Source organism: Xiphophorus couchianus, chromosome 11, assembly GCF_001444195.1.
Source record: "Xiphophorus couchianus chromosome 11, X_couchianus-1.0, whole genome shotgun sequence".
Taxonomy (NCBI): Eukaryota; Metazoa; Chordata; class Actinopteri; order Cyprinodontiformes; family Poeciliidae; genus Xiphophorus; species Xiphophorus couchianus.
The window spans coordinates 28,157,045-28,177,027 of record NC_040238.1 but is presented as its reverse complement, the minus strand read 5'-3'; the positions used below and the strand labels follow the sequence as shown (position 1 = coordinate 28,177,027).

The window sequence follows — 19,983 nt, the reverse complement described above, 5'->3', positions numbered from 1 at the left end:
AAGAGTGAGCCAAACGTCCTCCACAGCAATGTGAAAGCGTGATAGCAAGCTATCACAAATAGCTTGTGAGCTTTATATCATGTTATAATGTTAGTCCCTCATCAAAAACACATCTAGAGTTTTGCTTCTATTCTTTCATGCATGTTTGAGAAATCCTTGAATCTCCCATGACAACCATTTCGGGGGTGACAAACTGCTTTCTATTTCCAAGCAATTCACTCAAAGTTCCTCCTTGCAGCTGCAGTCTCCAGCTGAGCTCCCAATTCACAGATCACCCCACTCCCCAAGTGTTCCCCACACAGCTCCATCAAACTAGCAGCAGCAATTAGCAAACATCTGGTGAAACTCCACACCTGCTGAGCTTATCATAGAACCTATTTCTCAGTCCAACGCGGAGGAGTGTTGGAATGAGTAGGTGCTTCCTAAAGAAACAGATGTCCGATTTCAAGGTGTCAAATTGCAAATTCAAATTGATTTTAAATTCAAAATACATAACAGCCTCACATCCTTTTCAATGTCTGCTGTTGCTGCCAAGGGTGGCACAACCGACTGTTATATTTGGAGGTAACTAGTTCTTCACATACAATTTGATTTGGATTACTTTCTTTCTTTAATTAATTAAAACTTGCATTTTTTAAAAATTTGCCCAGGTTATCTCATTCTAATATTACATTTAGTAAAATATAACAGTTCTGTATTCTTTTTCGCTTCACTGTATCACTTGAAGAAAGTCATTGTGTGTGTTGTTGTTTTTCTCCAGGACATTTTCTTAAAATTCTTTGTTTGATATAAGTTACTTCATCTTCTTGAAATCCAGACTTTATTGCCTGCCTTTATCTTACACTCCTTTATTGTGCTCAGGGTGGATTTCCAAAGAAAAGTTTGTTTACCAGACAGATCCAATGGGGCAAAAAGTGCTAGCTCATCCTTTATCAGGAGGAGTGCATGAGTCAGCTCTGCTTTGTTACACCCATGGTGGTTACAACACGTATACACACACACCGACTTACACACACACACTCCCAGTGTTTCTCCCTCCCTCCCTCTCAAATACGCACTCACAGGCCATATGACTGAGTCAAGCTCAGTTTTTAGTTTGTAGCTGAGCTGCGATAAGGCGTTCTGGGAAACAGCCTGGTTAGTCGACATTCCATCTACCAAAATTCATGTCTATGAGGCTGCTGGAACTTTCTTTAGCACCTTAAGAAAGGTGAGCAAAGCCAGCTTTCTACGGTAGGCACATTTTATTTTTTCCTTTTCTATTAAGTGATAACATATGTGTAAAATATGGTTTTAGCAGTGCGGGAGTGGTTAACCTGTGTGTGCTTGTGTGTTTTGTATACACACAGATGTCTGTGATGGCTGGGCTTACCCCGCGGTCGTCTGTGTTTACATTCGAGTCCACAGTACATTCCTCCCAGGTGCTGCAGCGCTTGAATGAGCAGCGCTGCCGGGACATGTTGTGTGATGTGACGGTGCTGGTGGAAGGTCAGAGCTTTAGAGCCCACCGCTCTGTGCTCGCTTCCTGTAGCGAGTACTTCTTGCAAAAGATCTCTTCCCCCACTCAACACGGAGCAGTGATCACTTTGCCAGAAGAGGTGAGAAGTCTGTTCAGGATGCCATGTTACAGAAAAAAAAGTTATACAAAAAACTCTTCTGCTTCAGAAACCACAAATCTGTTTGATAACGAAGTGAGAAACATAACTAAAACCCTTATTTCCTCAAGTGCCAGTCCAGGGGATTTTTTTTTTCCCTGATGACTCATGAACTCATGGTGACTCATGAACAACTTGTAAAATAGACAGTAACTAAACTTACCCTTATCAAAAACAACTTCACTTAACACATTTAGTTATATTTTGAACATTACCACATCATTTGTTTGTTGATCTCATGGAATTAATGTAAAAAACAATTTCAAACACTAAATTTAAAAATGTCAATCATATAGGTTTTTGGCATTGCAAACCAATACCAATTTCAATGCATCATTTTAATCACAGAATGACTAATTGTTATTCTGCAAATTGTTTTTTCCAATTAACAAATGTAACTGACGTTATCTCCGCAGTGTGGGAGTAATATCAACTCAACATAGCTTTTTCAATAGAATTCACAAAGAATGCTGGATCAAAAAGTTTCCAAGACAATTTTATAAATATGATAAAATGTATGTCTGGAGAATTCATTTCTTTGACTTTGTTTTTATCTTAGTGTTTAAATATATCAATATTTTTGAAGTGATGATCTTTAGAAATTAAGTTATTCCTACAAAGTCATCTTATCTACAGTGTATTTCTTGTTGTCTTTATTTTCCATAATTCCTTATAAATTGACCATATTGGCTAATAAAAGAAGGGTCCCCTGACTTAGACAATGTCACTAAACTATTCCAATCCAATTCCACATACTGAGAAGAGGTCCAGGGAAACATTATCTTCTCAATCTTTAAGTCATTGTTACATCTTTGTTGATTTTTTATACAAATACTGATGATTATTTGCAGAGTAATTGAGGTAAAATAATTTGCATCATGTGAAATGTTCTGCTGTTTCAAATGAAATGCTCACACTTTGACATGTTCTGTTCTTCATCTTTTCACTTTAAGCTGAGATGATTTCTGCTCCCCAGTTCAAGTCACCCTAAAACATCTCAAAAAGATTGTGATATAGACTTTGACTTGTCCCAGGACTTTGCTTTTTCTTAATTCTTAGCCAATCTTTAATAGATTTCATGGTATCTTTTGGTCACTGTCAAGATTCGGGATCCGTTTCTGCTTCAGCTTTTGCTGTGGTTTTTACAGACAGTCACACGCTTTTCTTTGGTTGTTGTAAATACGCATTATAATTCATTGTGGAACCTGTAATGGTGAGCTGTCCAGGTCTTGCTGACTCAAACTATCCCCAAGCCTTAAAGCTTTCAGCTTTGCTGTTGTTTATTTATGGAGAATGTTTTTCTCCTGGTATCCAGATACTTTAGCTTTAGATTATTCTATTCATAGAATATTGTTCCAGAAGGTTGGGTTTTTTTCTGCAATTTTAGAATGGAGGAACTTGCTTATACAGGTAAAACTGGGCATGTGGGTAGTTGTGTAAATGTCTAACCATATGTAAATCTAAGATTTAAACATTTCAGACCTAATCAAAAATACTTAGCTTATCAACATCATCATGCACCTGATGTAATTAACCTATGTAGTAATAGCTATTTTAAGTGAAAGTAAATGTTAGTGTGTCCTAAACTAGTCATCGTTGGAAATTACTTTTTTATTGCAGTTTATAAAAAACTTTAAAAGTATTTTCTTGAGTTTTTATTGGTTACTTAGAGATGCTTAATTTAAAAGTGCAAACATGTTGGGAACATGACTGTAGGAGGGGCAATACTACATTAATTTTCATACCTGCAACACGGGACATGTTAAGTGTGCCCCATAAAAGTACTTAAGTAAAAGTAATGTTTATATCTATAAACATTTATATTAGATAGCTTATATTAAGTGTAAAAATGTAAAAATAATTAGCATTCATTTAAAACCCTGTGATATGTCATCTTTTAAGACACTTTACATTCATATCAGAAGGTTACTCTGACTGGAAATGTTTTACATATTCCGTTGCCAGTGTGTGTTTTAGACAGGGATATCCTTCCGTCTCCTCCCTGCTGTTCTTGTGTAAATATCCTAAGCTCTGCATAAATAACTGTTCATTGCAAATGTGAGCACAGTATAAAAGTTTATAAAATTGCTTTTGCATAAATCCTTTTGATGTTTTTGAGACAGGAGTTGTTTTAAGACAACAGAAGTCCATTTTGGTTTTGTGCTCTGTCAAGATAGCTATTAGGTGTAGTCGTCAACCAAATCTTTCAAACCCAAGAGGCCAAGCAAATTATCTACTGCATGAAATATATTAACTTTTTATGTGCTTACCAGAAACTTACAATATTTTTCTCCTTTCACTTGGACATTGTTAAATCAAATAACAACAAGTGTGTGGACCTATCTTCACACAATGTCACTGCACAACAATAACTTATAAAGTATAAAGTAAAAAGTAATAAAAATTCTAAAAAGAAGTATGTTACTTTGAGCTACTGTATTCTAAATGAGGTTGTTAATGTGTCTTGCTTATTTTTTTACAGGTGACAGTGACTGGCTTTGAACCACTGCTGCAATTTGCCTACACATCCAAACTCAACTTTGGAAAAGACAATGTTTTAGAAATACGAAGCTCAGCCTCGATCCTTGGGTTCAGGGACTTGGACGAGGCATGTTTTGATTTTCTCCTGCCAAAGTTCTTTGTGAGTCGCAACGGCTCTGCCCCCATTGTGCGAAAGACCTGTTGTAGGAAGGAATGCAAGAGGCGATTATCAAAAGAAAATAGTGCCACAGACTCTGATGACGTGTTGTTGAATGACAAAGAAGTAAAACCAGTTGCTGACTCATCACCAAAGCGGGACGTGACTTGGGACTGCAACAAGTCAGTGACAAACAAAATGGGAAGTCAAAATAGCACACGCAGTTTGGGAGCTGTAGCTGAAGGCAAAAATGACCCAATCATACAGGGTCCAAAGTATCGCAAGTTCCAGTTGGCTTGCGAGAAGGGAATGTTTGCCAGTGAGAAAGGCTCCTTCAATTCAGTTATATCAGGGATCAGGAACGGCTGTGCCCTCTCCTGCATGTCGTGCCCCAACAAGGTACATTGTGAAAAAGTAGCCGTGGTTGATTTCACTGGAAATCCAAACTCCAATACATGTATAGAAAGCAAAGCCGAAGTAGAAGAAGTGTGGGAAACTGAAAAACACAATGTGAAAAGAGAGAACTGTGAAAATAAAGTTGTAGTTGATATTTCTAAGGAAGGTACATTTGAAGAGGGAAACCAGTGTTGTAAGGTAGAGGAGAAGAACATTAAGATGCATGAAGAAAAGATGGAGTACTCATCTGAAATCATTTCTTCAGAGAAAACTAAAATAAAGACACTCTCACCAAAGCCAAGCTCAATCCCCTGCGAGAGATCATCACTGCCCTTTTGCCCCTTAATGTGTCTGGGTGTGGAATCTACAATTACTCAGTCAATGGGGAATGAAAAGTGTGTTGTCAGCAATACAGAAAGTAAAACATCAAGAGTCTCTGGCGCAATAATGTCATGCTCTTCCCAACAAAATGAGATGTCAGAAGACAAGGAAAAAAATCAAGACGATATCAGTCAACAAGGAAGAAAAAGTGCACAAATGTCAAACATGGAAAGAGCAGCTATCATTAGAGAAACCTCCAGAGAGAGAAGCACAGTGAAGAAGGAAACGGCTGATCACCTCCGCAAGCAATTCAGGTTCAGTAAAGATGTCTACCAGCAAAATTTCCTGGACTGTGAAGCAGGGTGTTCCACAGATGCATGTGGAGACTGTGTGCAGGGCTCATCTCTACAGTGGTCAAACCTCGGTTCCACCAAAACTGGGTGCCCGTTTTTTCAGGATTTTGACCAAATGAACTGTCCAATGTTTGAGAGTGAGGGGACAAATCAGTCGTCTGTAAACTCAGGGGAGGATGGAGATTCTGAGACGGAAACAGAGGGAGACAGTGAGTTCTCCACCAGTGAAAGGGCGCTACAGGTGAGCAGTGAACAGTTTCATTGTCAAGCTTCAATGCATCTCATAGGATTTTATATTTTACACCAAGACAAAGTACTGTATGACTGAGTTGAAAACAATGTTTTCTTTACCCAGCACTCCTACAGCATGATGCTGCCACTACCATGTGTCACTTCAAAGATGATGTATATTACAATTTATTAAGAAAAAAAGCATTTCCTCAGCATTTTTCTGCCATCACCATAATTATGAATGGTGTGTTCAAAGCCTACTATCACTCTAAAGCATACTTAACTTTTAAAGCAAAAATTTAAAAAACATGTTTCAAATCTTTTCCATTTTACAATTATACACTACTGTGTGCTGTTCCATGAATACACTTTCCATAAAATACTTAAAGGTTTTGGCTTTACCTTAAAAAAAACCCCCATAGTCTACTTTTGTCATCATATTTTCTAAGATAAGACAGTCAGGGTCACCTTGTCATAAACAAACAAGCATCTGCATTCATGTAAAGCAGATATGCTATGTTGTCAAGTTAATTATTCACCCAGTAGACAAGATGTATGTAGGGGTGTGTGTGTGTGTGTGTGTGTGTGTGTGTGTTTGAGCAGGTTGTCAGGTTCAGAGTCCAATACAGCCAAAATTCACAGCTTAGCCTTTTCACTGAGCATCAAACTGAGGTCATTTCATAGCTTTCAGAAGTTTCTGAGGTTGCTTAGACGATTGGGTGAGAAATACAAATAAGGGGTGTGCAGATAAGGCTAAGTTCTTCCCAGGGGTAATGTATATAAATTCTTAATGCCAGATAATGCTTCACAAGATTTATGCTGCTTAATGAATCTGATGGTGATATATTTCCTGGTGCATGCTTACCTCAGCAGATTTCTAGGTGTAATATTTACCGGCTTGGAAAAAATGTAGCAACGCAAACTCAATTTCCCATTCTTGTTTTTGCATTTACAGAAAGTTTTACATGGACATACAAGACATTAGCATCAAGGAGAATAAATGTCTTTAAAGACACACCTTTATTTACACATATGTTTTGTGCATAACCTTCATTTTCACTGGGTTTTCTCAGGTGCAGTTGCCATTCTCTGTGGATTGGATTGTGAATCTGAACCGAAACGACTTCCAGCATCTGCTGAAGCAGCAGGTTCTTACCCAAGAACAACTAGAGTTTGTCCATGATATTAGACGCCGCAGCAAAAACCGCCTTGCAGCTCAGCGTTGCCGCAAAAGAAAGCTGGACTGCATATATAGTCTACAGTGTGAAATTAACAAACTGGTAAGGCAGTCTTTTTTCTTTGAATGTTCTTATTTTTCATCAGATGTTTGTCAATCAGGTTGTGCTTTCTCTACATGTTTGCTGCAGAAGACAGAGAGGGAGAAACTGATCTTGGAGAGGAGCCGACTGACCCAGAGGAAAATGGAAACATGTCACACTGTAAAGGCTTTGTGTCGGAGGGTCTGCAGTGAAGCAAGACTACAACCAGAACAGCTGCAGGTGTTAGCCAGTTGCACCTCTTCAGACTGCCCTCTATCCTCATGGGTTCCTCAGATAGATGAGCTTCTGTCACAACACGGATCATCACTTCATCCAAAAAATGCGGCATCCCAGGAAGATACACTTAATCCACACACAGATACAAGCACATGACAGAAAAGCTGAAGCAAACTCACAGTGCCACAGACTACGTATGATGTTCATTAAGCTGTACAGTATTCTTTTGCATTCGCTAGGACATTATCATGCACGGTGACCAAAGGACAGAAATGTACAGAGATTGCAGACAGTGTAATTGCTGTGATCAGTAGATTCTTTTCATTTATTGCTTATTGTATTCTCTTTTTAACTCAAATATATTTTGAATGGTGACATTGAGTTATTTTATTTATATTCCAAAATCCACAATGTTATTTGCCACCAGTTTTTTACAGCATTACAGTATTTTACTCACTGTCCAGGGAGCCACTCTGACATAAGTGCTTCAAAAAAGTAATTTGTAAATTTCTGGATGAACATGTTTTATATTATTTTTCATTAAATTCTTTAAAATGCAGTTTGATAATTATAAGCATGAAACCTATTTACTCAATCCAAATCTGGACTCAGTTGTTCTATAGTGATTATAGATAGTTTGATTTTGATTCAGCACTCAGGGCATCATTCATGCAAGAACTTATACTGACATTGCAAATTGTACATTAATGACAGTTAAGAATCAGAAAACATCCAGCAGTTTTCAGGTGTAAATGATATTTTTTTAATAGTTTGCCCTCAAGAGGCAAACCTTTTTTTTTATCCTTTAAAAGAATAATTATTTCTGTAAACTTTGTAAACCTAAAAATTACCATTTATGGCTTGTCCTTGTGTGCTCACAAAGAAATAGTGGATATGTTTAGGATGAATAAAAAAAAAAAAAGCCCACAAATCTTTAAATCAAATAGAGAATATCATTATTATTGCTATCGACATTGTATTATCTTGTTGCTTATTTTCCGAAAGAATTTTATCTCTTTAAAAGTAATGAATCTACACATATTTTTCTTCAGTTGATGCATCTGCTTAAGATTTCAGATAATGATGCAAATGTTTTTGATGTAAAGAAATATTGCACTATCTTTGGTATTTTTTACAAGTCTGATGGAAACAATGGTAAATTCTGGGTTTGTGACACAGATCCCAAAATATTCCTTTGCTCTGGTGGTTTGTTACGGGTAACAAAAAAACTGGGTTATTTTGCCCTTAAGTGATTTATGGGTTGAAGCAGTTCTTTACAAAGATTGAATGTCTTTCTCATAATAATGCCAAAAGAGCAAAACAAATCGTTTAGTTGTCCCCAAACAACCTTTCTACAATTTATTTTTATGATCAGCTAGTGGGAATGGAGAACACTCCCCTTTTTTGTGCACATTGTAAGAAAATGTTGCTGACTAATGTGAGTAGCTAACAGCGCTAAAGCTGGTTTTTGATTGCAAGCTTATTATTTGGTTCTAAATTAAAGTGTTTTTATTGTTTTATTTTACTTGAGGATCACAACCACCTTAAATTCATCCCTGTAGTTATCTATAGTATGGACTTGCTGACTTGAATGGTCATTGTCCACCATACTGCCAACGTAGTGGAATAAAGGGTTTGCCTAGGGTTTATGCAAGAACCACCACATGATCAGACCAAAATGCAGACAAGAACCATTTACAAAACATTGCTTTGAAAAATGGTCATGTACTGGATTACAAAGAACAATCATGCAGTCAGCATGCCAAGAAAAGCTTTTAAATATCCAGATAGGATTAAAAACTAATGTTAATTTTTCCACAAACATATTTAGAAAAAATGTGGCTGTTTAGAAGTAAGCCATAAAGAAATGATAAATGACTGAGGATTTCTGCAAATTACTGTAACTAATCCCAAAGTCTATGCATTGGCACAGTGTGCTATGTTTAGCTTTTCAACAGTTTGGCTCTCATTTTACTTGCAGTCCTTGTGGTCTCTTTCCCTCGGTCGACCACAGTGACAAAGATCTTGTAGGAACCACGGATGTGTCATTGCTCGTTAAAAACCTAGCAACATAAATCTAGCCTCATTTAACTGTAAGATTTTTTTTTAAACTATTTAAAGAAAACGCTTTGGTATCTTTCCAAAATGCGAGGCTTTACACCTGGCCAACGTTTTGATTCATTAGGAGGTTTTAGTAGAAAAGCCATCCCCATTTTTCTATGTAGTACTATAAATAACTTTAAAGAACATTTTGTTTCCTTGTTCTGTCTTGAAGCACATCCTGCTATAGTTGAATGTTTGGCTTGTTACTTATTATCTTAAACACCATTATCTAAATCACTGACAAAGGTCAAGTTAACAAATTATACAGAACTTACTGATGATGTAGCACAATTAGATTTAAGTTATTTTCCTGATCCCTTTCCTGATTCTTTATCTGTGGCTTTTAGGTTAGCTATTACATTTATTGTAGTTATATACTTCTCATCTACAGTGGCTTTTCATGTACTTAAGTAAGATTTTCTTGATACTTTCTTATGCTATTATATTTAAAATGAATCATGTTTTGAACCAGCTGTGGTCCGCTTTGATTTACTTAATCATTATGCGCATGTTTTTATTTCAGCTATGTATATATTAAAATATGTGGTGAATGAATATATTTCATAATAGAAACTTGAACTCTTACACTACTTCTTAATCAGTGTGGTACTGACTGCCCTCTAGTGGCTATACATCATTACTAAAGTTTACCATATTATGTTAACCGAAAGGACCTCCAGCTCTTGTATTACTGTGTCTCTCTTTTGTACCTTGGCATTCTCAGTTGAAATATATAAAAAATTATTTTGATAAAATACTTAATGGTAATTTTGTTTATTTTCTTCATATAAAAAATCCATCTGTGCTTAGTGTAAGTGGTAAAGGTGATTATTTTATTTCTGGAGAGGGCTCATTTTTCAATATTGACAAATTCATTGTGATTAAATTTGTGTCTTCAGCTACAATACATCTCTGTTAAATCTCATACCTTAGTCACACTATTGCACATTTTCTCTTGTACTTTAATTGCCTATAAAAGTATGCTGTGTTTAGTAAATAACCCTTTTAATCACTTTTTTTAAATTAATCACTCCCCCCTGTGTGTTTCTCTGTATATTTATTTTATTAGCAGAAACGTGTGAAAACATAGACTGATACTCTCCAAAAGACTATGAAACCTTTTGTTATTCAGAAAAACGCTTTTCACTCTCACACGTTGTTATCAGTGGAAGTGAAAGTGAGATCAGAAGGTCCAATTCTGCAAGTCGACTATGAGTAGGAATAGTATTTTCTTTCACAAAACGTGGGACTAAGTTGAAGATATACTTTATCTCCAGTAACTTAACTTCTCTTTATGAAATGATACCCAACAAAGTATATATATTTTTTATTTCCGTTTTTCTAAATTAAATATCTCTTAATCTGAAGATTTTCCCCAACATAAAATCTAATCAGGACACGCAATTCTGGTATATTTTAATCTTTTCCGGAAAAGTGACTAAAAACCTGCAATTTCTTGAACTTGACAATAGATGGCTCTATATGAACAAATACTGGAAGTTAAAACAAGGTTAACTTCCTTAGAAGGAAGGACAACACAAATAATCAGTAAACACATCAATCCCATAATTTTGTTGGAGCTCTTTTAGCTAATATGAAGATAAAAAAAAACTGGGTTGATTGAATGTGGACATAATTCCAAAAAAACTTTTAGAATCTAAAGGTTGTTTTTTCTTCTTTTTTTAATATAAGGAGTTGATTGAATTGTATGTATTTGCTGTGTTTAGGCTTGGTTAATCTGGAGACCTTCCTTTTACATCCTAATCAGACATTTCTGCTTCACAACATCTATTTCCAGCTCTGTTTTTTTTTCTGCTTCAATGAGCATTTGGTGTAAGTGGCAAATCGTGAGAACCACAGATCGCAGGATATATTGGGTGCATAATCCCAACAAAGACTGGCTAAATCTGTGCCGCCTGTTGTCAAAGTAACAGGCCATATTTTTAGAATTTGATCCCAGTGCTAATTTAAAATAGATTTTAAAATTTAAATTTTATGGCTTCATTTAACTGTTATTGTTTGTCTTTCTCCTGGAAAAAAAGCTTTATATGATATAAACCTTACAAAGCTTTATATCTTTATAAGATATAAAGATATCCTTATCTTTATATCTTCTATTTATACCTTCTTCTAGTCTATTTGGAAAGTCAGTGCTAACTTTCCAAATAGACTGTGCATTTGAACACAGCCTTGAAAACACATCAAGAGTCAGGCAGAACAGATTAAAAAAAGAGAGAGAATGGAACGATGGTCCCGTGTCAAGAACAGCATGAGAAAACAGCTAATCTTATTCTACCAAACTACCAAACATCCTGACCCTTAATTTTACATGACTAAATAAAGAAGACTACACTGAAAAATATGGAATTGATATCTTTTCTTCGTTTCGGACCATTCATTGCATCCACAGGCCTCAATTACACATTCTAGAAGGGTAGCATTAACTGGAGCCAAAAGCAGATGACCAAATCTAATCGCTCATGCGGAGAATAATCCAGTCATGTGTCCGATTAATGAGGGACCTGAGAGTCCTGGATGCTTCTGAACAGAAGCATACAAACACACACATTTTTCAGCCTAAACAAATAAAACCTGGTAACTTTTTCACTGACCCTTAAAGTGATTTGCAATCCTCTGCTTCAGTAAAAACAGTTTGTCCCAGGCTAACGGTTAAATAATATTAAAAGACTGTTTTTTCATGAGAATGTATCTGATAAAGAGCAAACACAAGGTATGTGTGAAACTGGTTTATTTTACCATCTTGTTAATAGCACAATAAATAAGTACAAACTCAAAAATTGTGTTTCTTATGTCCTTTAAACCAAGAAACAAAAAGATTTTCTCAATATCCTGTGCTTTATATAATATGACATTATACTGATATCACATGAGGTCACATGAGTCACACACCTTCATCTTGTTAAACTTCCCTGTGGAAGGGATTCCTTGAATCCGACATTCAAGAAATGTTGGATTTGAGGAATCCGACATTCCAGATTCCTAGAATCCGATGGAATGTCGGATAATTTGTGGAATTAGGATAATTTGTGGAATTAGGATAATTCCACAAACAAGGATAGCAACTTAAAAATACTGCTGTATCTTACGCTGACAATTAAAAAAACTCAACCTTTAATGTGAATACATACACATTAAAGATGGATGTTAGTGGGAGAAAACAAAAATCAATCTCCTTAAATAATCATTTTTGGTAATCTCTAACAGTTTAACTAGATCACAGTGTCATGCAATGTTTAAATAAGAACATATAATTAAACAGGGAGTATGGACATAATGTGAAACAGAGGTTAATTACTCTTATCCACATGTTAAAGTGAGAAACATAAGATAATGTTGCATTCAAGCATGGCAGGAAATGGCTTCAAGAAGACACTCAAAATTAGTCCCCAAATTTTCTCTAATTAGGTATTAATTTCAAATTATTGCAATAAAAAGCAGCATAAAAAGTTTCATAATGTAAAGCGGTGTTAAGGTGGTGAAGTCGTTAAAAAAGAAATTTATTTAACTAAAACCTCTTAGTAGTCATCTCTCAAATCAAACAATCCAACTGCAACATCAATTTTGAAAGAGAAAAATCAGTTTGGATTAAAAAACAAAAAGCAAACATGTTTTTGATAACTTATATTTGTTAATGAGATCCAAGTCTTGCTGTGACTCTAATCTTCAGCCTCGCCCACACACTGTCGATCAGACTCAAGTCGGACCACTCAGAAGAAAAATGTTGTTAAACTAAACTAAAAAGGATTAAGGTCTAAAACATTATGTCCAAAGCACTACAGAAATGGTTTAAAATCAACCCTTTTTTGTGGGAAGAGATTAAAAGAAACATCCATAAGTAAGGAACCAGAACTCTGGATCAACCAGAAAGATTCTAGAAAGAGGAATGCTCAAAGATCACTCTTTCTGGATGCTGTAGGAGAAAACTAATATGACTCTTGTGCTTTGCTTAAAAACAGCTATTTCTTAATTTAGCATTTTAATAAATAAAATCAAATTGCACACTAAAATTTTGTTAAATATCTCAGTATGTCACCGTAGTACTGTGAATAAAGATGAACATAGCTTAACACTTTGTACACATCTTAAAAGGCATGCCAGCAATTATGGTGTATAGTTTTTATTTTGGTCAGACGTTGATTGATGTAGACTTGACACCAGCTTAGAGTCTAATGGTTAGAAGTAAAAGGCTAATGTTGGCTTTGTGCAGAACACTCAGCTGACCAGTAATAGCAGTACTCTGACAAGCAGAAATAACCTTTAAATTCAAAAAGGAAGGCATGGGGAAAAAAACAGTGAAACAACAACAAAGCCACTGAGTAGGAGAGAGGACATGCAGCGTCTTTGTGTGTTCTTTAGTGTGTGTTTGTGTGCACAGCACAGCGAGACACAGCTCTACATAGATGGTAGAGCAAACCCCATAAAAAGATTCCTGTTACCATGGATACTGAGGTTTTGGTGGACGAATTGAAGTGTGTTCAGTTTACAACATTAAGATTAAAAAACTTCATGTGTTTTGCAAACCTACGACACACACATTTTTATTCAGCTCTGATAAAAAATGGTAATCATTATGTCTGAAAAGTCACACCAACCTCTTACTGTTACAGCACCCTTAACTCAAGGATGTTTATCAATTCACATTGGCACAATCTAACCACACTGTTACTATAAATAACACTGTGTTCTTACTTATAGTCCAAACTTAAATAATTCTTAAACGGTCCGCTGGTGGTTGTATTTTCAAACTCAACATGCACCTTAAAATATTCACAAAAGCACTCAGTAAATAACTTAAAATCATAATAAAAATATGTGCAGATGAACAGAGTTACCTCGTGTGCTTCACTCACAGTGGTGCACAGCCCTCTCTATGCCTTGTTAGAATAACATTAAGGAAACCCATAGTCTCCAAGAGTACAACATCCAACAGCTTTTAAAGCAAACAGAGAAGTAATGAGTTATTTTGACCAAAACACTGCAAATCCATCAATAAGTCCATGTAAATGTTGAATTCTCTGCACCTACGCTTAGTTGGGTCAGTTAAATCGCTTTGCTCATTAATGCGAGGAAGTTATGTGAGAAGAAAGAAGATAATCTTCATAAAAGGAATATACCTGTTACTTACTCTTGCATATACTTACTGTAGTATTATTCAAATAGTTTAGACTGTGGTGTTACCAGAAATCTCCAGAAATGCATTTTGACCACAAATCAGAGGCACTCTAAAAAAAGAAAGGTTAGCTTTGGTCACTAGAAACAAATAAATGTTCGAGTTCATGGCGTACAGACTTCGTACTGCTCCATTCTGCACACTGTGTAGGATTTCCTTTAACGCCCTGTCCTTTCTCTGTTCTCACATGTTCATTCATCCTTTTTTCCTTCCTTCCATTACTTGATTATTTGAAGCATCCAGAGCAGCTCATCTGTCTGCTGGAGTCCATCTGCGGGGAGATGGTGTCTGGCACCACAGACTTTAGGATGTCATTCTCAGTGGCCATTATGTGCTTGACCAGGAAGTTTGCAGCGTCGCTGATATTGAGATTGTCCTAAAACGGAGTGATATGGTATGTTAAAAATTGACAGAACAGTAATGGAACTACTTTTTTGTCATTATGTATACTGTACAAATTCATTTATTTGAAAGGCCAGTAAGACTTCACTGTACATAATAAAAATAAACTTTGTAATGTGTTCAATATCTGTGATGGACTGGCGACCTGTCCAGGGTGTAACCCGCCTCTCACCCGTTGACAGCTGGAGATCATTACCTTCATCGATCACAATGAAGGTAATGCAAACTGTGGTACCAAGTTTATAACAGAGAGATGTGAAAGTACTTTTTATCAATGTACACCTCATGAAAACCTCTATTAGTTTGAAACAAATTCATTTAAAATGTTGCTGCAATGCTGTGCATTTCTTTTGGCCGAACAGACTCATTATAGGAACTACACCCTTTGAGAATGTTGAGTCTTAGTGGCAAAAGATAGATGGCACGCTCCGACATGTCAGTGTCAACAGAGGCTGTGAGAATCAGTACAACACTACTTGTATTTAAAGAAATGTGAAAGTACTGAAGTACATTTGGATTTCTCAAAATAAAACTGAAATTATTGAACAAAGACTTGCCAAGCAAGTCAACATACACAGCTTGAACTATATCAGGATAGGATCCATGTACATTTTATGTATAACTAAGACGTTTCATTCCCTTGCAATTTTACTGGCCTAAAGAGAAAACATATTTTACATATTTTATGTGTTACTTCAGTGAATCATCAGGTGAAGAAAATCCACATTTTTGTTTCATCAGTTAAGTTTGGTAACTGTGTGAAATCTTAAGTACAAAGCAAGAAAATGTTTTTGAATCAAATAATTCAACTTTCAGCTGCACAGTGGTGCAGTTGGAAGCACTGTTGCCTTGTAGCAAGAATGTCTTGGTTTAAAGTCGCACCCTGGATTTTTTTTTTTGCATGGAGTTTACATATGTGGGTTCTCTACAGGCTCTCTGGCTTCTTAATCCTAAGGACTAAAAACACCAGTCAGTCCATTTCTGAATGGCTCTAAAAATAAAATAAAGGTTTTGGAGTGGCTTAGTCAACAGTCCTGCTGTAAATCTGACTAAGATGTTTTGGCGTGACACTAAACAGGTTGTTGATGCTCAAAACCATCCAATGAATGCCAATAAACTGGTCCAACAAGGAAGAGGGGTGTCATAGTATTGTAAAAGAATCATCGCTAATTATTGCAAATGGTTGACAGTGCAGTTGTTGCAGGTAAGGTTCCCAAAATCAGTTACTATGTTTAGGGGCAATCATTTTTTATACAGTCCCAGACAGAGTTGGATAGTTATTCACCTAATAAATTAAATCATTACCTGATAAAGGTGTCATTTACGTTTACTCCAAAACATGTAAATGTGACAAAAGTAAAAACAGAAGTCTCTAAAGAAACTTTTTCACATACATTTTATTTTCAAACCAAGCTGACTTTTCTAATTCAAGCCTCACAATAATTAAGATTTATTATTTGATCAGGTTTGTCGCAAAATTATTTGAAAGTTGTTTATTTCCAATTAATTTTTAACAACCATGCATTTCACCTTTCAAACAGTTATTTGAAATAATAAACTCAAAGAAATAGCAACAACATGCAGGCAATCGGTTTAATACTGTCCTCATGAAGGTTACAGACAGAACAGCAAGAAGAAGATTTTTCTTCCAAAAAAAAAAAAAAACTGTGTGTGCTTTGTGATATAATCTGCAATCTAATTCAATAGCACCAATTAATTGGATAAAGAATCTGGAATCAGGTCCTGTTTTCACATTTCTACAATATTCTTACTTGTAAGCCAGATTGAATCTCGTAACAATGACAAGATCCTGATTCTGCCTATTTTTGCTATGCTTCAAGTTTAGCATTTTTTGATAAGACACAGCTTTTCAGATCATTTGATGCATCGTATGACGTCTTATTTGCAACTTTAGAAAGTAAGAAATTACATTGAAACTTTTGGTTCTAACATGGAAAAAAATAGTTCATAGAAGAATGAATGCTTTTATAATGGACCACAGATTGCAACAGGCTTATTGAATGGTTCACTGAAGATCACCAGGTAATGGCTTCTGAAGTGCAAGATGATCTCTCACATAGATTTATGTGTAAAAAAAAAATCCTGTATATGTGGTTCATGAATGGATCGTTACGTGAAACTAAACTTCCAAATTTGAGACTGAGTTGAATTGGAGATGGATCCATCCTCTGATTTTACAACAAATGCCAAGACCCACATACTGAAACAGAAAACCTTAAATATTCCCAAGTCTCACCTTTGCTGACGTCTCAAACCAACCAACAAAGCCATGGTCTTTGCAGAACTGATCCATTTTGATGCCATTGTTGCTCAGTTCCCTGCCCTGATCACACTTATTAGCCAGAAGCACGGTAGCAATCCTCTGTCCATTAGCCAACATTACTTTCGAATCCAGGTCTTCCTTCCACTTAATGACGGCCTCAAAGGTGGTTGGCCGTGTCACATCGAACACAATGAAGGCGCCCATGGCTTCGCGGTAGTACACCCGCGTCATGTTCCCAAATCGTTCCTGACCTGTGACGAGCACATGCACAGTCAGAGTCATGCTTTAGGACTGCAGCATTCCAGAGCATCCCGATGATGAGACGTTTTCATTGTTTTTCTGAATTTTTTCCCAGAAGTATATCTAAGGCAGCTGGAAACAAGACAGCAGTCAGCTGGGCCTGTATTCCAATGAAACAACACATTCCTGTAGCCTTACCATCACGTTGCAATTAAACTGCCAATGCAACTATTTGTTCCTGCTCAGAATAAACAATGATATTTGTCTGTAGGTAGTATATAACTTTATTATCAATATTTTCTAAAAGTATTGAGATGTATAGTTTCCCTTAGTGTCTACCTCATTAATGTGAATATTTAATCTGCAGCAGAGGTTTTTAAGTGTGTATCCATCTTGCTGATAACTGGAAACCTCCACAGAAATATAAAGAAGAGAGGAGATAGTACTTTAAGCATTGCAAGATGGCAATTTGTTGCCATCACGAACAGGAAGAAACTTAAATCTAACTGTCAGTGGAGGAACAACTTCCTCCTTTCATCCAAGAAATTGTTTTAGTCATAAGGAAATGCTGTCTGCAGTGGCATGACAGCAGTCTTAGACACACACTGCCATCGTACAAATCACTTGACACACAGTCATTTGATGATGCAAGTTTCTGCTTTGCATGACCTGAATACTACAAAACTGATTCTATAAAACATATCTATGTTGACTAAAAAAGGCTTGTCTCAGGTATTCATACTGTTCTAAGAGTTAGAATACAATTCCTTGAAATTGACTTCCTATCCTTTAAAATTAAAACCAAGTGTCATATTGAAGTTGGAAGGTGAACCTCTTCCTCACTCTGAAGTGTTTTGCAGACTCTCACAGGTTTTCTTCTAAAACTACCCTGCAGCTCCAGCAATCTTTCCAACAACTTTGACCAGCTTCCCTGTTTCCTCTAAAGGAGGAGTATGCACACAGCCTGGAGGATTAATAAAATATTCCTGAAATGAATTACTCTATTTCAGCGCTAACATGGTTATGCAGTCAGAATTGTTACCAAACCACATGGTTTTGTAGTGAGATCAAAATGTTCAATCTGAGTCTCAGTTTGACATAGTACTCCCTTTGTGAAATATGGCAAACTTTGGGACTTCTCATGGCTTTCCTCCAGAGCTCAAATGGACTTCTTGGCAGCTTTTCTAATTAGTGTTTTATGACTGGCCTGTCTGGTAGATGGTTTGCAGTTGTGCCATCCTCTTTCAGTATTCTGATGGTGCATTAAACATCAGGGAGATATTCAATGTGTACAAAATTAATTTCATTGCCTTGTCTGATGTGTTCCTTGGCCTTCATGATGCTGTTTGTTCACAATATTCTGTAACAAACTTCTCAGTTGCAATTGACTTTATTAACAGGGAACAGAGTAAAGGAGGTTGGAGACATAAAAAAAATGCTATTCAGATTTTTATTTGTGAAACCTTTTCAAAATCTCTAAAAACATTTTCCTTTCACTTTAAAATGATGTATTACTTTGTGTGCAACATAAAAGTCCGGTGAAACACATGTAACATTACAAAGAGCAATAATGTTCAAAGGGTGTGAATACTTTTTCAATGCACTGTAAATGTGACTTAAATTTAACTTGTAAAGTAATTCATTGTCTACACGTGTATGTTTGCTAGTGTGTGTGACTATGGGAGGATCTATTGTTGTTTTATTTAGGCTAGAATGACATTCCTGTGACTTGCCTTTAAATCTCCCTCACATGGACCTGATCACATGATGTAACATCATACCTAAAAAATGATTAGGAAACAATGTGCTGGTGTACTTTACAAACAGCTCCCTCATGACTGGGCTTATTTAGGTTGTCTTTCATAACTTAACAAGGCTGATCACTGTAAGTTTGAAGATAAGCGTTATCTACCCAAATTATCAGCTTCACTCCAGGAAATGATATGGCATTTCTAAACATTTTTATGTTTCAAAGTTTCCCTATTCTTACACATTTTAAAATGACAAAAGCCCTGCAGTCAGACCATAAAAGGCGTGGAATACACGTCCACCACTACTAGTTTTCTGCACATGCTCGACCTGCTGTCATTGCAGTACTTTTTTTCCGCAAATAAAATCGGCTTCTTAAATTGTCCCACCTGCAATGTCCCACAGCTGAAGCCGGACAGTCTCAGAGTCCCAGTTCAAGACCTTCAAGGCGAAATCCACTCCGATCGTGGCCCTGTAGTTACTAGAGAAGGTCTGGTGAACGTAACGCCTGATGATGGAGGTCTTCCCGACTCCGAGGTCTCCGATGACCAGCACCTTGTACAAGTGCTCCTTCCGGAGATTCTGCATGCCGTTGGGTTGCAGGGTATGGTTCGTCATTCCACCTGTTGGGTCTCACAGGGCGGCAGCTCCCAGGAACTTTGACACGGTTAAACTGCGTTTCGAGCCTCCGTCTCCCGGGTTTAGGAACCGCCCTCCATGTCGCGAGTGTGAGATTGCTCAGGGGCCGTTCTTGGAAACTTGTGACCTGGCCTGGCCACCCTAAAGAGAAGTGCTGTGCACCCTGACAGCTGAAGGCGGGGTTTTCATCCGTTCAGTCGCAATATTTACTTTTTTCAACTTCTGAGCAACGTCATGTTACTTCCTAATATGACTGCTGCTTTGCCACGTTATCTATGTTTTAGC

General features: G+C 36.6%; 2 protein-coding genes across 2 annotated transcripts; one reads left to right on the top strand and one right to left on the bottom strand.

Annotated features, from left to right (window-relative positions):
- Positions 1-1,058: 1,058 nt before the first annotated feature.
- LOC114152917 (transcription regulator protein BACH2-like) lies at positions 1,059-9,950 on the top strand. Its single transcript, XM_028031078.1, has 5 exons — positions 1,059-1,233; positions 1,350-1,598; positions 4,138-5,604; positions 6,668-6,874; positions 6,962-9,950. The coding sequence occupies exons 2-5, from the start codon at positions 1,350-1,352 to the stop codon at positions 7,244-7,246; spliced, it is 2,208 nt and encodes a 735-aa protein (XP_027886879.1). The 5' UTR covers positions 1,059-1,233; the 3' UTR covers positions 7,247-9,950.
- Positions 9,951-11,925: 1,975 nt separating this feature from the next.
- Positions 11,926-19,875, bottom strand: rab38b (RAB38b, member of RAS oncogene family). The gene is made up of 3 exons (XM_028031079.1): positions 19,449-19,875; positions 17,044-17,321; positions 11,926-14,760 (listed from the first exon to the last, which is right to left on the bottom strand). Exons 1-3 carry the CDS (start codon positions 19,675-19,677, stop codon positions 14,611-14,613), a joined length of 657 nt encoding a protein of 218 aa, XP_027886880.1. The 5' UTR covers positions 19,678-19,875; the 3' UTR covers positions 11,926-14,610.
- Between the last annotated feature and the right edge of the window lie 108 nt (positions 19,876-19,983).